At 34.4% G+C, this 15,572-nt stretch overlaps 1 protein-coding gene across 1 annotated transcript; it reads left to right on the forward strand.

The window, feature by feature from the left end:
• Positions 1-97: 97 nt before the first annotated feature.
• On the forward strand, positions 98-15,273 carry LOC132913860 (uncharacterized). Its single transcript, XM_060972474.1, has 3 exons — positions 98-414; positions 14,036-14,304; positions 15,143-15,273. The coding sequence occupies exons 1-3, from the start codon at positions 315-317 to the stop codon at positions 15,194-15,196; spliced, it is 423 nt and encodes a 140-aa protein (XP_060828457.1). The 5' UTR covers positions 98-314; the 3' UTR covers positions 15,197-15,273.
• Positions 15,274-15,572: the final 299 nt, after the last annotated feature.

Here is a 15,572-nt window from a genome sequence, read left to right on the forward strand (position 1 = left end):
GCGATTCGTGTCTCTTTCAACGAGTTTTATCAACCCGCATGTTCACAACATATCAACACCCTGTATATAACCAGTATTATATACCACCCACAGTGTCTGCGTAGTCAGCGTGCTCGACTCAGCAATGTTCGACTGCGCCACTCTGGTTTCCGCTCTCGTAAAAGAAGGACCGCGTAACGTCTCCTTCGTTCATTCACAACCACCTGCTCGTCGAGGAAGCATCGGATCTTTTGGTTCGTCTGCCAGTTGCCGATCAAGTCATCGGACCAGTCAACAGGAACGGCTTCCAAAGATACAACTTGCACAAGGGGAGAATGAAGAGCAACGCGATTTCCGGTCTTCCACTGTCGATCTGTGTATCGGTCTGCACGCTTGTGATTCTACTGTCTGTCAGCGAGACAGCTTACGCTAAGCGTGAGTAATCGTTTATTTTATATTTGCGGCTGTTTTAGAAATTTTTTATTCGACGAAATACATTGTCAAAGAGTACCTTTTCCTGGTCGTTTCTTTGCGTTTATCGAAGATACAAAAAGTGTCGCGATTCTTCTCTATACGAGTTCCTATCGGTCATTTTTGTATTAAATATTTCTTACTACGATTCGTAACGTTCTTTTGTAGGCTACGTATCGCTGATTGTCGCGCTTGTCAATTATAATTCTGTTTTATAAAACGATCATACGTTTTCCTATTGCTTCGAACTTTCTTTTATTCGTCGTTCCATGATATTTTAAAGAGGAGGGTGAGTTACGAAATAGAAGATTTTGATTAGAATGATCTCGACATTTACTTTCAGAGTTTAGATATTATCGTCAGACGTGTATCGTTCACCTCGTAATTTTTTTTTTTTTTTAATTCTGATAAAGAAGAGAGCGAGGAGTTAGTGGTTTAAAGCGAAGCGAACGTTGTGGAACAAAATGCTCTCATGCGAATGGTTCAGACATTTTTGTTTTTGTAATGGAAGTACTCGGGTATTATTAAAGAAAAAAAACTTTCTTCTGCCATAAATTTCCTTGAATTCTGCGTTATACGAGAGTTTCGGGGGAGGGCTAAATATTTTCTCATTTTAGAGAGTAAAGGTGATCATAAAATAAGGTACATCGATATTTATCGCTTGTTTCGAGTAGATAATTTGTTTTTTTAGACTAAACGGAGGAATGTTTTAAGCGAAGTATCTCGAAGTTAGTAAGTTTGAGTTTAACGTTTTTATTTAAACGTAACGTAAAAGAATATTAAGACTTCGAAAGCGAAATGGAATATTACGAGAATGGAATATTATTTATTTTCCTAAAAATATAAAAGTAGGAAATTTCGAATCTACTCGAGCAATTTTATTATCTATTTTATTAATAATCTTAATTTCCATCACACACGCTATCAGGTACATTTCCATTCCGTACATTTCCCTCCTTATAACCTCCTAATTTTACACCGCATATTGTAATTAGACCTTGGTGAGAAATAATTCAATTTGTTCCCGTCGAAGTTTAATAAAGATCTCGGTGGTTTCATGTTTCGTATCGTTTAACTCCCCGTTTCGCGAAGGATCGTGGCGTGAAACGAAGAAAGGGACGTTCTCTCGTTTTTAAAAGAACGTGTCTGCTAGTAGGCAAACGTACAAGAAATATGACAGCAGCTGTTACAATTGCGAACGAGAATCTTTGATATTCGCTCTTTGTTGTTCGCAGAGAACGAACTTTATTTAAAAGGAACTTTACTCCGCGCTGTACCGCAGAAAAGCTACGGTATAGTTTAAGAGCAATCGAACGAATACTTAATTCTCGGTCGTTCGGCGTAACGTGAACTTAAATTAGTTTCATCGTGATAGCAAACAAAGATTATTGACTCAATGTTACGCGTTAATCCGAATGTTTCATTATAAACGAATTACTTTTTCCTTTAGTTTGTTGATACTTCATCCCCGTGATCGTTTCATTGCGTTAAGATATGGAAAGAAAACTTTTATACGGCATGCCATACGCATAATCGTTCGATTTAACTTTAACGTTTAGATTTCCAAACTAAATTGTACGCGGTAAACCAAGCGAAGATACACCGGGTTATATCGTACAATAAAATTGCGAAGCAAATTGAATCGAATACTTATTTTTCTTGAAAATTTCACCGTGGTTTCACTATTCTGCAAAACGTCTACAGAAGGATGATCAAAGAATAACGTAAGAACAATCACAGTTATATCCATTGTATTAGAGTTTTCCTTTTCTTTCTTTTTACGTATAATTAAACTTGTACGTTTCTTTTTTTTTTAATTGTAACGTTAGTAATTCTCTTTCAACTTCCTAATTATTCAACGTTTTCTTTAATCCAGTAGTTGCAACTCCGTTGAATCTATGTTCGTTCGTCATTTTGTAAAATACTGAACATTTTGTAACATACTGAAAACACAGTTTAAACTTACGTAACAATTGATCCGAACGGTAAAGACACGAACGAGCGTGCACAGTTTTACATTATGCCTTGGTGTTCGCGCGTAATTGGATTTGTTCATATTTGTCGATACTTCCGTTGCTAATTAATCGTGCACTCCCTTCGATCAACTCGATTCTACATTTAAGTGAATCGCAACTAATGATCACTTTAATCGACGTGACGCGAAACGGCTGGAAGGAAGTAAATATCTCGCGTTGCTGTGAATAAAACGATTTCTTTTTGTCAGAAACTTTCCTCCCTTCGTAGGGGATAATTACGTAAACGGAGTAGAAAATATGGTTATAGAGAATCTTTGAATTTTCTACTGATCGTGCGAATTATCGGAAGTTGCTATAGAAATTAGATCAATTTGCTGAAAAGCGATTTGTTTTCTGTCGAGCGCCTCTTGAAACAGTTATCAGTTCTCGATGATCCTCTTGATAAAATAAGTTACAGTTTATTGTGAACGTGCTGTTGATTTTCATCTTTAGACCAGTCGAATACTTTTGTGTTTTTATAAGCAATTATGCGACGTTACTCCTCTCAGTGAAAATAACGAAAAATATTTCGTCGAATGGATTTAGGATACATTGAATTTACTTTGAAATTGTAGTTTATTTACTACTTGGTCTGTTCATCGGTATACCTTTAATATTTCAAAACGAGACTTACCTTTCGATGAAATTAGACTCGATCTTATAATTTTCGTAATTCTTTTTCGAACGAAAGAGCTTTTTCACATGTGACTAATTACACATCAGAAAACGATGTGATTATCGTTGCTTTTAATGTTGTCGGATAGATTGCACGAATTCACCGTAAATTATTTTGTAGATGGACTATGCGAAATTGAACGATCTCCATTATTCCCCATTATTATACAAAATCCCCTAACTCACAGGTATTCGTACTCATCTGTTTAATACACGTTTTTCTTTCTCAGTGACATAATTGTAAGATCACTCGTTAGTTTCCATTGATAGCAGAAATCGAATTGTATCCTTTGACTTTCTTGCCTGTTATCGTCATAGGTGTAACCAATACGATTACTAATATAACATACGATGAAACAGTGTTAAGCAGGCAAAGTAATATTCGGTAAATGTTTTACGATGCTATACAAGATCAAAATGCAAGTAAGAGAGATTGGAATTTGAACGTATATGAAATGAATAGAGAGGAGGATATCGAATAGAATTGCTTTTGTTAAATAATAAACATAAATAATAAACAACATAAATTACGTAAGGTTTATTTGTTTCACAAAAGTAAATCGTAGAAAATTTAACGAACGTAATTGTGAATTGAGTTTATTCACGATTTATTCGTGCGATTGTTTGAAATTTGTGGAATTAATGTATGTTGGAGAGTAAATACGAAACGGTAGATGCACATAAATTATTTTATTGCAAGGGTATGTAAATTATTTCGTAATCATTAGTTCCAAGCTTTCGATGTTTCTTTGTCTCACTTTTTCTACTTGTTTTATCATATTTAGTCGGTAGCTAACGAATCTGTTTAATTAGTCTTTAAATACATTTTTCACAGTAGGTTAGCAACGAAAGAATATAATCGAAAGCTTTAAAGACAATTCTCTTATATTTTTGTTTCGTAATAGTAAAAACCGATACATACATATAACTGAAATGTTAACATCTGACAGATGTACGGTGCGCGTATCATGTCCGTACCGTATGACCGACCCACGTTTTATTTATCTTGTTTTGTTTTTTTGCAAGTACGTGGCCGACATTGTAGTTGTTATATCGCTTGGTTATTGATGACTAAAGAATCGTGGAAATTGTGATCTATCCTTTTAAAACAATTTTTTTCCATGACGTATAACATGATTTCTATGGTTAAAGTTAATCGAGTGTAATTTAAAGTACCGAGCTCGATTCGTAAAATATTGTAACACGAAACGTAAAACGATGGAAGCTCCGTCGATCAGAATTTGTCTGACGATTCTAGAAAATACTACGTGATAAAATTTTACAGCGATTTGTTCGATTAGATCGCTTTAAATTGGCCGTAAATATGCTGTATATTAAAAAGTTGACAAAAATAAAACTCGCACGACGTCAAGGGATGTACACGTATAATATGCTAACTAGTTTCTCGTAACTTTATGCTGTTATCGAGATTAGTTTGGAATTTTTAAAACTGGTTTGGAATTTTTTGAATGCGACGTTCGATATTCTCTTCTAAATATAAAATGCTATACGAAGTCGTGTAAGATGCTCGTATAGAAAACATGTAACACGTTTTACTTGTTCAACAACGCGTCGTTATCCATAAATTTATAAACCATTAATTCGTAAATGTAAACGTTATTCGTTGAGTTATCGCATTCTCTGACTGGCTTACTCGTCAAATTTAACGTTACTTAAATGGAGCTAAAGAGTTATTTCGAAACTTCGTAGATGGATAGGAAATTGGAAATTAATTAAGCATCCTATATATTGGTAAAGCGATTTATAAATATTTAACAACAAAATAGATTTTTATATACTGGTAGCATTTTTCTTTTCAATGGAAAAGAATGGCTTAGTGGGAGTGGTTCTTACGTTCGTAAGTACGTAGTTGCGTGATCCTAGTTTTAGTTAACTGAAGATGTACAAGGTATTTTATAATACACGAGACATAAATAACAAAAGGCAGAGAAGCAATAAAAGTTCGTACAAGTACGAGATCTATTCATAGTTATTTGCGTGTTTCGACAATATGCAGCTGCTTATCATTGTAGCGAGTAGTCTAACGAGCATTATAATTTCAATGTAAACCCGTGGTTTTCGTATTATAAGCATGTCATAGTTTAAAAAATTCCAAGTATCCATTTATATTTTAAATAATAGCGAGTAATTCTCTACAAATTATGTTATACTTCGTACCACTATGAACAAGAAGGTTTTAATTAATTTTTAATGAAGAAATTACGTTTCTAAAGAAACAAAAAGTTATTAACGAAGAAAATGTATTTCAATTATATTTCCATTAAACTTTACGATTCTTTTATCGAAAGGAAATATATATCCTGAAATTGAAAAACATTTATATTTTATGCATATTCTTATCTCTAAAGCTCGAGTACAGGGATATTTCATCGCAATTATAAAGAATTTTACTTCCTTACATTGGTTCCATTATTAGGTACCTTTAATCGTCTTACTCGTTGCAGTTCCATCCGATCTAAATCTTATTACTCACGATAATTCGATGTATGGAAAATATGATGGGGATGGATTTTACTTACCAAGAACTCAAAAGTATCGTGTACCACCTCAATAACGTCGATGATATCGGCTTATAATACATATCTATATATATAATCTAGCCCTTTACTGCAGTATGAAAAAGTATCAATATCTGATTAAGTATGAATTGATTCAAATCAGAAAAGTAAAAGAACTATCTTTGAATACAATCTTCTTTTTTCTTCGTCTACAATCGTAATAAATACGATTACGATTTAATGACGCGATTTACTAAGATAAATACGGTAAAACGCTCCTACATGAATATTATTCACAAAATATCGTATAAATAAATGATTACGTGACTTTAGTATTTTGTACGGTGAGCAGTATTCCATTGAAAGTGAATTAACAGAGTACGCGATTACATCAAATGATTTTCTACGAGTTAGCGTAAAGATCGATCAACGAAGGTAGGCAGGCATTCCTCTATAAAGGTTTTCACGAATCGACAGTTATTTTACTCCAACGAGCTAATCTTGTCGCATCCGTGTATAGCGTAAAGTATATCGTCTATGTAAAACAATTTTCACAAATGAGAAATTCGTTGTTAAGTCTATAGTCCTATATTTTCTATAATTTTAAACAAAAGACGTTTCAAAAAAGATCGATTAATCGTGTCATCGCGGAACTTCCGATTCATTCGCCAATCCTATCTCTAATTTAGGAATTACGTTAAACAGACGTTCATAATTTGTCAGGAGATACATCTTTTGGACGCGATTCTCCAAATTTTAAAAATCGACGGATAGACGGACTTTCTTTCAAGGTTCTTCTATTTAGAAACCTTAACCAAGAGATTAAAGCATCTTTCTCGTTACTTCCGAAGTACTGTTATTTCCCGAACATCTGGTTCATTAACAACCGCTTTTGTTAGTGGTTCGTGGGTAACTAACGCGAAAGCATTGTTCCAGCCAGGTGCAGTACGATCGAACTTTCATTTGCCCTTTACCTTTAATTGGGTGAGCGTTACGTCTTTCGTTAGAACGATTAGGATTGCATCGAAGGTAACCTACGATTCAATTTTTCCAACAATTGGCTTATTAGTAGAGTTCTGAACATACCGAGACGCGATTATCCGAACAATATCTAGCGTGATGTAATTTCGATAAAACCTGCGTATTGTTTTACAAATAAATGGAGACTCCAGCGATATACATATATGTATTTGAGCGTAATATTTACAAAATATCGAATACAAGTGGACGTAATATTGTAAAAGTAATTAGCATGATAAAACATTATTGAGTAGGGTGGAGAACGTATGCTTCGTTTGATTCATTTTCTAACTAGTCAGCTTGCAAACAATAAACTAAGGGGAATTTGTAAAATATTTATAAAACATTAACAACACACGGGTATATGGGCAAAAACGACGATATAAATCGATATTCGACAAAGTATAGTGATTAACAAGAATTTTATTTTATTTACATACGTAAGTCGATTATAAGTTTTTTCTTGATATAATTACTACGAGAAAGATCAATTATCTATCGACTAATTTTCTGTTTTATTATTACACGTAATTTCCACGTGTATTAACAGAATTAAAAAATGATTAGCAAATATCTAATAAAGTCAACAAAGTTACACCTTAATTACGTTAACGGTACTCGTTCCCCATCAATTGAAGTTCAAAGTAATTTATAATGTATGCATGGGTAATATCAAAGAATCTACGTAAATCGACCATTCAAGAAACAAAGGAAGAATTAAATCGTTTAACGAAACAGTTTTTCATGCAGTGAATTAAATTCGAAAGAAAAATTACCTACTTTCTCGGGTACATTAAAAGGTTTTCCAAACGATTTCCAACGAAAGGTAAAAGTAACGTATATGCATCGTCTTGTATCATCTCCATTATATTTTCCAACGTCGATTATTTATTCAAGCGGTCGAGCATCGATGTCGGACAGTGGGGCGATCTCGCGACGAAGAAGAGACGGTTTCCGCGAATTTGCAAGAATTTTGAAATTTCGCGAAATTCTAGAAATCGGAAAACAATGGAACACGCTCTCGTTACGCAATAAACGATAACAATCATTAGATCTCTGGAAGAATGCGAATACTCTGCATCAGCGTGTTCGTTATCATCGTTATTTAGTAACGTGATATTGTTTCACTCATTACAAACTCACAATGAGTACTTACGGTCGATCGTAAAATTAATGAACAAGTGCGTCGTGTTTTTCCGATAACGCCGTTGCGTAACGTACGTGTAGGTAAGATTTTTTTTAGCGAAAGTATATACTTGTTTTTTGGTTTGATATTTTAGAAAGAAAAAAGAAAAAAAAAGGAAGATTAAAAGAAGCATGCACGTAGCTAAAACACCTTTGAAAAGTCAAATAGTGGACGACGCGTATAAATATAGAAGGACACGGTGGTAAAATTAAACAAAAGAAGGTAATACGATATTCTTTTTGATCGTTCCGATGTAGCGATTCGAAAATGTATAAAAATTGGATAAAATACAAAGTATTCAGCGTGCTTTAAAACGCGAAAGGCAGATTTCTACGGAGACGAATCGCTTTTATTAAATCACTTGATCCCAGAAATAACGACGTTTCTACCTACAACGAGGTCGGCAAGTTGCTCCTCTTTTACCGTTACCTTTCAAGAACGATGTTTCATTTTACCTGCGTTGACACTGTGACTCTGGGAGGCGAAGATCACTTTGAAAATTCAGTACGCGTCATGGAAATGTTTTGCATTGTTATTCAGGACAATATTATCCTTGACTGCCCCATTATTTTTGGAAATAAGGAACGAATCTCGCGTTCTCACGAAAAAGAATCGAACGCGTTTTTAAGTCGATAAATCATCTTGCCTGCATTTTACAAAAGTATTTTACAGCGATTTTCCCGTTTAATAAATGCACGAATTTTATTATTTATAGAGAACCGAAGCGGATTTTATTTTGTTTGAGTGCAATTTAGGTTAAAATTTGCGTTGCACGTGAACGAAGCAAACAGTATTGAGCCAATTTCGATTTTTATCCTATGTAGCGTCGTGGTATTTGTAAAAATTTGTAGGCAGTTTTGTAAATATTTGAGCAGCTTTATTTTGCAAATATTCATAACGAACGAGGTAGCGTTTGCCTCGTTTTTCCCTTAATCTGTGGATTAAAGTTGAAGGGAAGTTAAAATGAAAGAAACTGAATCGATTCAAGTTTCGTTCTTTGTAAAGACTCGCGGTATTTGTTTTACTTGCTACATAATGATTGGAGACTACGATGTAAAGTTGAAATTAATCACACGATCGAAAGGTACAGCTACATTAAACGTATTATATGAAATCAACTACGAACGACATCGATTTGTTTCGTTCAAATGTAACTTTTTTATATTGTGAAGAAGTTTCGAAAATTTGTACATTTACGAGCGAACTAAAACTCGTTGACATTCGCTGTATAAAATGTAATTAAGTTTTCTCCAATTGCTTCCGCTAGAAAATGTTCACGGTTAATATAATTGTTTTCCTTTTGTCATCCATTCGTATGGTACCGCGTGCGTGTGTGTATGTATGTGTAAATCTATAAAATTTCTACCATTCTGGCTGTCACGATATTTCAGTTGTTGGCTTTAGTATCTAAGTAGGAGCAGCATTCGATCGACTTTAACGTTTCGTTTCGTTTTAAAATTTGATAGAAATTCATAGAAAATAATCCTCTTCCTTCGACGAATATGGAACAGAATAATCGTTTGTTAAAGACTCGAGACTCGTCGATCGATTCAAAAATGTTTAATACGAAAAACACGGTAAAACCTTTTCTAAAAGTTAAACATTCGTACGATCGTTCGAACGCTGATGGTTGGTTACAGAGCACTTTCAAACACATTCAACTGCATTAAAAGCGAACATTAACAGTGCTTGGAAAACAGTGGAACAAACTTTAACAGCATAGCGATTTTATCACGAATAAATACTGCCACGATAAATCAAGCTACAAATACTAATAAAAACAGGCTACCACGTGTCATTACATTTTGACGCATCCGTAATCGGAGACAATGGAATCATGCAAGCTGCCAACCTCGTTTACGCTCGTGTTCGTACGTGCAATTGCAGTTGGGACCAGCAGAATAGGCTGTCCAGTCGTAGAATGCATTTTCTCGACGATCGTAAACACAAAGCGCGAATGAATCGTTTGTCGAGATCGCGTTGCCCGCAAATATTTCTATTTTCCTCGGCTCGAGTAAAAAGCGATTTATCGCGAGAATGTACATATGCGGAAATATATTTGTACAGAACTCGAAAGGACGTTGTTCGTGCCTCTCGTTTTCGACTTTTCAACGGCCTGCTCTCGATGTTCAAAAAAGAATACGTCGTATGATGTACATTAGAAATATAAGTATTGGCTCAGTTTTTAGTTTCTTCAAAACGGAATAATTTTCTGTTTTTTAGATTGGACCAAACGACTTTTACTTTTTTCTTTTTTTGAGAAGTTAGTTAGAAGTCTAAAAAAGATTTTGAAAATATGGCAGCTGATCGGAATCGCGAAGGAAATAGTAAAGCTCGCTTCCAGCAACTCTTTCATGTGAAATAAAAATTTTAAAAATACGTTCCGTAGATTTGCATAATCTGAAAATTTCGTCGAACTCGGTTAACGTGGCTTTTAGTTGCAAACGGTTAAAAATGATGAAAGTCGCAGTTCTCTACGGCTTTCGGCCTACAACTGTAATAAAACTATATATTTCTATATATTCCATTTTCGGTGCTTATAGCCTGTTTCTGGAACCGATTCCGATGGAATTTTTAACATGTGTTTGACTAACGTAGATCTACAAAGTGTACTTTTGAAATTTTCATTACAGATAAAAGACTCTTAAAAATTGCCCTTTACTATCTTCTTCGTGTTTCCAAATCAACTGCAAAACATTTCAATTTCTTCTTTCACACGTCCATTTAACAAACTGATCCTTTCAACTCGTCAGAAAAATTCAAGTCGTTTGGTCCAATCCTAAAAAGCTTATTCTGTTTTAAAGATACTTTTGTTCCTAACTGTACGTATAAAGTATGTATTTGCCTGTTTGATTTCCGAAGGATTCATGCTCTTTGGCGGAATAAAACATCTTAGTCGATGATCGTAAGAATGTTTGCCATACGACCGCGATGGGGAACCCAAATGTCTATAAAATGTCACTGTCCCTTTCTCCATCTTTCTTTCTGAAAAAATATTTTTATGTGTGCGTAGGTAAGCTAAATTAAGGGACATACGTGGTTAGGTTCGCCTCGCTACACTTGCTCGGTTTATCTAGACACGCATTTACGTAGATAAAAGCTGTTCTTCGATCATTTTATGACTTTGCTGTATCTCCTCCACGAATAGCAAGCGCGCACAAGTTTAAACATACGGTTGCCTCTGATGTCCGGTATCATCGCGCAGTTCCAACTATATCAAATACCAAAATTTTCCAGCTGTTGGACACAAAAAGGTGGGCGTGTTGAATTTTCATTGACATCATCCGATCTAGTACGTGTAGGTCGTTCCTTCTCTTATCGAGGATACTTAGAAAAGCGAAGTTTATCGAGAAGAATGTTCAGAATGCGTTAATCAACCCTTTCTACAAATATTCGTGTGAACAGCTTGAACTTTATCTATTCCTTATCGAAAACTTTGATATATGTTAGCAATAGGAACTGTCAGAAGCGTAGTTAAATCAATCTAGCGAGAAACTGAATATCTCCCTTATTAATTTCACCGGTTTTATGACGAAACAACCGGTCGACCTTGTGTTCTGTTTCCTCAAAAATTAGTAATTTCTACTTGAAATTTAATGTAAAGGAGCTAACTACGCAAGCCATAATTGCATATAACAGTTACTGCACTTTATGCGTTATCAATTTTTAATATCCACTCGATGTACTTTTATTCCTTACCTCGTTATCAACGTTGCCTCACAGTTTATTTTCTTCTAAACCCTCTCACAGTGTTCTTATCCATATTTTCATTTTTAAACGAGAATTTTATTTCATTTAAATTCTTATGATTTAAATCTATATAATAGCAGATATTATGTTCTTCGTGAGAATGGAATGTCTAAAATCCAAATTAACCTTCCATTCTACTTCAACTAATATCTTTTGTTAGTACATTTTATTATTTAGCGCGTCTCTAACGCGCGTTTATGCAATCTCAACCTTTAGCAAAAAGGAAAAGAAACGAACGTTAGTGAACCATCGCTTGCCGCTACAGAGCTAACAAGTACAGTCTTGTTAGTACGATCGAAGAAGAGAATTCCAATTACTTTCGCGTTTTCGTTTGAATCTACTTGACTTTCGACGCTCTATTCGATTCACGTTGTTTAAAAAAGTATTCATATTTTATATTGTACGCTATATGTAGCTATTAAAAAAGTTACAAGTCAAACGATAAACGATAGAGATTTTTTTATATAGGAGAACGTAGACGCCCTCTTACAAAAATAATTCCTATATAATTTTTCTGTTCGCCTTCCCTTTTGTTGTAGCTAGCTAAAAACGAAGGAAAAGCAAGAGGAATCATTTTTGCGATCTGTGTAGTTTGCTATTCACAGAGTAACCTTTGTGCAAGAAAAAAAAGAAAATCCTTGTTGGCAACGAGCTCTCTGGCGATCGAGTCCCTTTAAAGAGCTTTCGAAGCTTTTAAAACGCGCGAACAGGACGCGGTAGGGGAAAGAAGCTCGAAACCGTTGATCGATTAGAGCCAGCCTTCGTTTAAGATAATAATTGAGCGAATAAGTTCGAGCTCTCGTTCGATCCATTTGGTTTTTCATTTCTTATCACGTACAGCCAATCACGTCTCGTGTCACGCTTTTTAGTTTGTCATTTAGTTTGCTCTCTCGCGCGATACATTCTTTTTTCTTTTTTTTCTGTTCTCCTCCTTTTCCTATTCCGCTCGATTTATGATTCGCTTTCAGGAGATTCGATTGATTCATGCCGCGTAGGTACATTCAATTTTAAATTATTTAAGGACCACGTTTTATTTCGTCGTAACATGAAATACGTTTTATATTTGTGAATAGGTTGCGAATGACAGCAACGAGCGTGTAAATGGTGATACAATTTCGTTTATGATTTCTTATTCGTATTTCTGTTTTCGTTTGGTCGTACGTAATGTATTTATATTAAAATCGATGAACTTTATAAGGTAATCAGAAAATGAAAACTTACGTAGCATGTAAATGTTGGCTTGGTTAAGGGGTAATAGATTGCTCAAAATATTTTAACGATTCGCGTAATTGTTATTTACAACCTGATTGTACAACCTGTTGACAGAGCCTCTGCGTTTAAATCGAGGTGTATATTGTAATAATACAAGATGTATGTACACACATATCCACGTATATCACATTTTATATCGCAAATATAAAATTTTTTAAAACGTTTATTTCAGAATAGCATTTTTCTAGTTCTTCGTGTAACATTTCTCGCTTACGGGTAGAAAACCTGTTATTCATCTCGTTCCCTTTCTCTTAATTGTCGATTATATTTCTCTGCTTAAAAGATGGTACTGCACATTCGAATTTATGGGATTACGTATTTATTTTTACATCTGCCGTCTCTTGCAGGCCTGTTATTTTTCAAACTTTACATCGTCTAAGAAATATTAATTACTAAAATGGATCATAGAGCTATGTATGTTCTATAAAGTATAAAATCTTTCCTGTTCTACGTTCTATAGAATCAATTTCGAAGGTTCCATATTACGAATTCCGGTTCGTGATCCGTTAAAAGCATTTATTTTTTCCACTTCGTATTACGAAAGGAGAAAAGTAAATTTGAAAGTGAAATTAGATTTTACGCTTCCGTTTATCAGCTTCTAATAGTTTGATGTTCCATACGGTATGCGTTTTCTTTTATTTCGCAAATGTCTTGTCTTAAATTTAACGAGGTTTTTATACCCAAAAATAAGCTGAGATACAAATTATGTTTTTATGATGCTTGTAGATTGTTCGAAGGTTTGACACCTTGTCTAATAAAAAGTTTGCTCTTGTTAGCGAAAGGTATAAACCTGGATACCAGAGGTCTGAAATAGTTAGAAAATAGTAAAATACGGCCGAGTATTTTCAAGTTAAACAATAGTTAAATGGTCTGTTACGGGTTAGAAAAGTACCGCAGCTATTTTCCACCGTTAAATCGAACGAACGTACGTTAGAATTCTGGTAACTGTGTATCATACTCTAAAAGTAACATTTATATTTCTATACATTTATGAAAACTACAAGCAGTAGACCGTAATGGTAAACTATATTTTATGACAAATGTCTTTCATTATAAATGTATTTGATTTAATCATTTCTTCTCTTAAATTAGTTCAATTGTTGTCAAATTTCATAATTCTAAAACTAATTTCGTTTCTACTTTAACAGGTGGTTGTTCCGCGTTCGGACATTCCTGTTTCGGTGGACACGGAAAGAGATTCGATCCGCATTTACGGGGCAACGTTCTTCAAGAGAATCAAATAGACGCGGCTACCAGTGACAAACACGAAGAAATGGAACCTCTACGCCTGCGTAACGAGTTCGTTATTCCTGGAAAGAAATTCGAAGGACAAGAAGAGATGCTTCTTCCTCAGACGCGCAGGCAGGATTCTACGAGATTCGACCCTTTCACTTTGTCGTTAATCGTTCGGCAATGGGTATGCAAATATTTGATTTCATGAAAAAGCAAAAACGAATGAATAGAATCGTCTATCAGTAACTTCAACGATGCAGGTACTATCGAGTTGCGGAACTTCGTTAAAACGCGAATCTTTTATCTCAAGATTTTGTGTTGTAAAACTATACCTTCGTCTGTACCCATCAGTAACTTAAGTATTTTAAGTTCTATCGTTATGCAAAACCTCATTAAAAAGTTAACTTTCTTCGCCACCTTCCTTTGTAACTTTTATACTGTCTATAATGGTTTTGTATGCTAATTAGGCGCAGGATTGGATCAGAGTATCAAGCTTCTCCCTGAGTCACACTTCCATTTCCGTTTATGTCATTCTTTCCTTCCTTGTTCGTCTTCCTCTCTTTTCCTCATTTAAATTTCAAACGCTCTTTGTATAAACGTTAGTTCCACATTATTCTAATAAATACTACTAAAGGTACTGTTTCTTAGAATAATTAAACGAATGAATTATGCGTTTAACGAATAAATGGAGAAGCATAGTAAGAATTAATATGAGATTCAACGATAGTAATAAATAATGTAAGCAAATTTTATTTTATACGATAGATGCTTCGTCGTCCGAAAATCTATTTATGTAAAACGTCTTACTATGCGTACAGCATATTTCTTTCGTTATTTGGTATGAAATTAGCAAACGCATTGGTAACCTTGTATAATGACGATACGCAATGTGCGATACCAATGCATTATCACGGAAGTATTAAGTTTATAAAAGCATCGTTCATTCGTTTTCACGCTTTATTCGTAAGAAACTAAGGAACTCGATTAATGGGTAATACTAACGATTCAATTAATAATTGCAGTTGACGTCGCAACATCGCCTTCATCAGCCGGACATGGAGCTTAACAAGAAATAAACGGATAGGCGTTTCTATTATACTTTGAATTCGAAACGAAGAATTTGGAAAATATTAGATATCGAAAATATGTGAAATTGATAAGTGAAAATATTTTAACGAAGTATCTTGGCTGTTATCGTATTATAATTCTACCAATTCTTTACGTTACGTGTTTTTATATTTTACAAGTAAGATGAATTTTATTTAAACGATTCGTTAATACGTAGCATGTGTGTATTTTATTTTTGTCTGCATCGAACGAAAATAATAAATAGAAACTATCGTACTTTAGTATTTCCACGTGTATTCGCGGATTTTCGCTTTAACATTAAATTATTTAATATAATTGTTAACGTTCGAATTGAATTATATGTAAGCATAAAGTAGAACGAAT

The sequence above is a fragment of the Bombus pascuorum genome, chromosome 14 (genome assembly GCF_905332965.1).
Source record: "Bombus pascuorum chromosome 14, iyBomPasc1.1, whole genome shotgun sequence".
Classification (NCBI taxonomy): Eukaryota; Metazoa; Arthropoda; class Insecta; order Hymenoptera; family Apidae; genus Bombus; species Bombus pascuorum.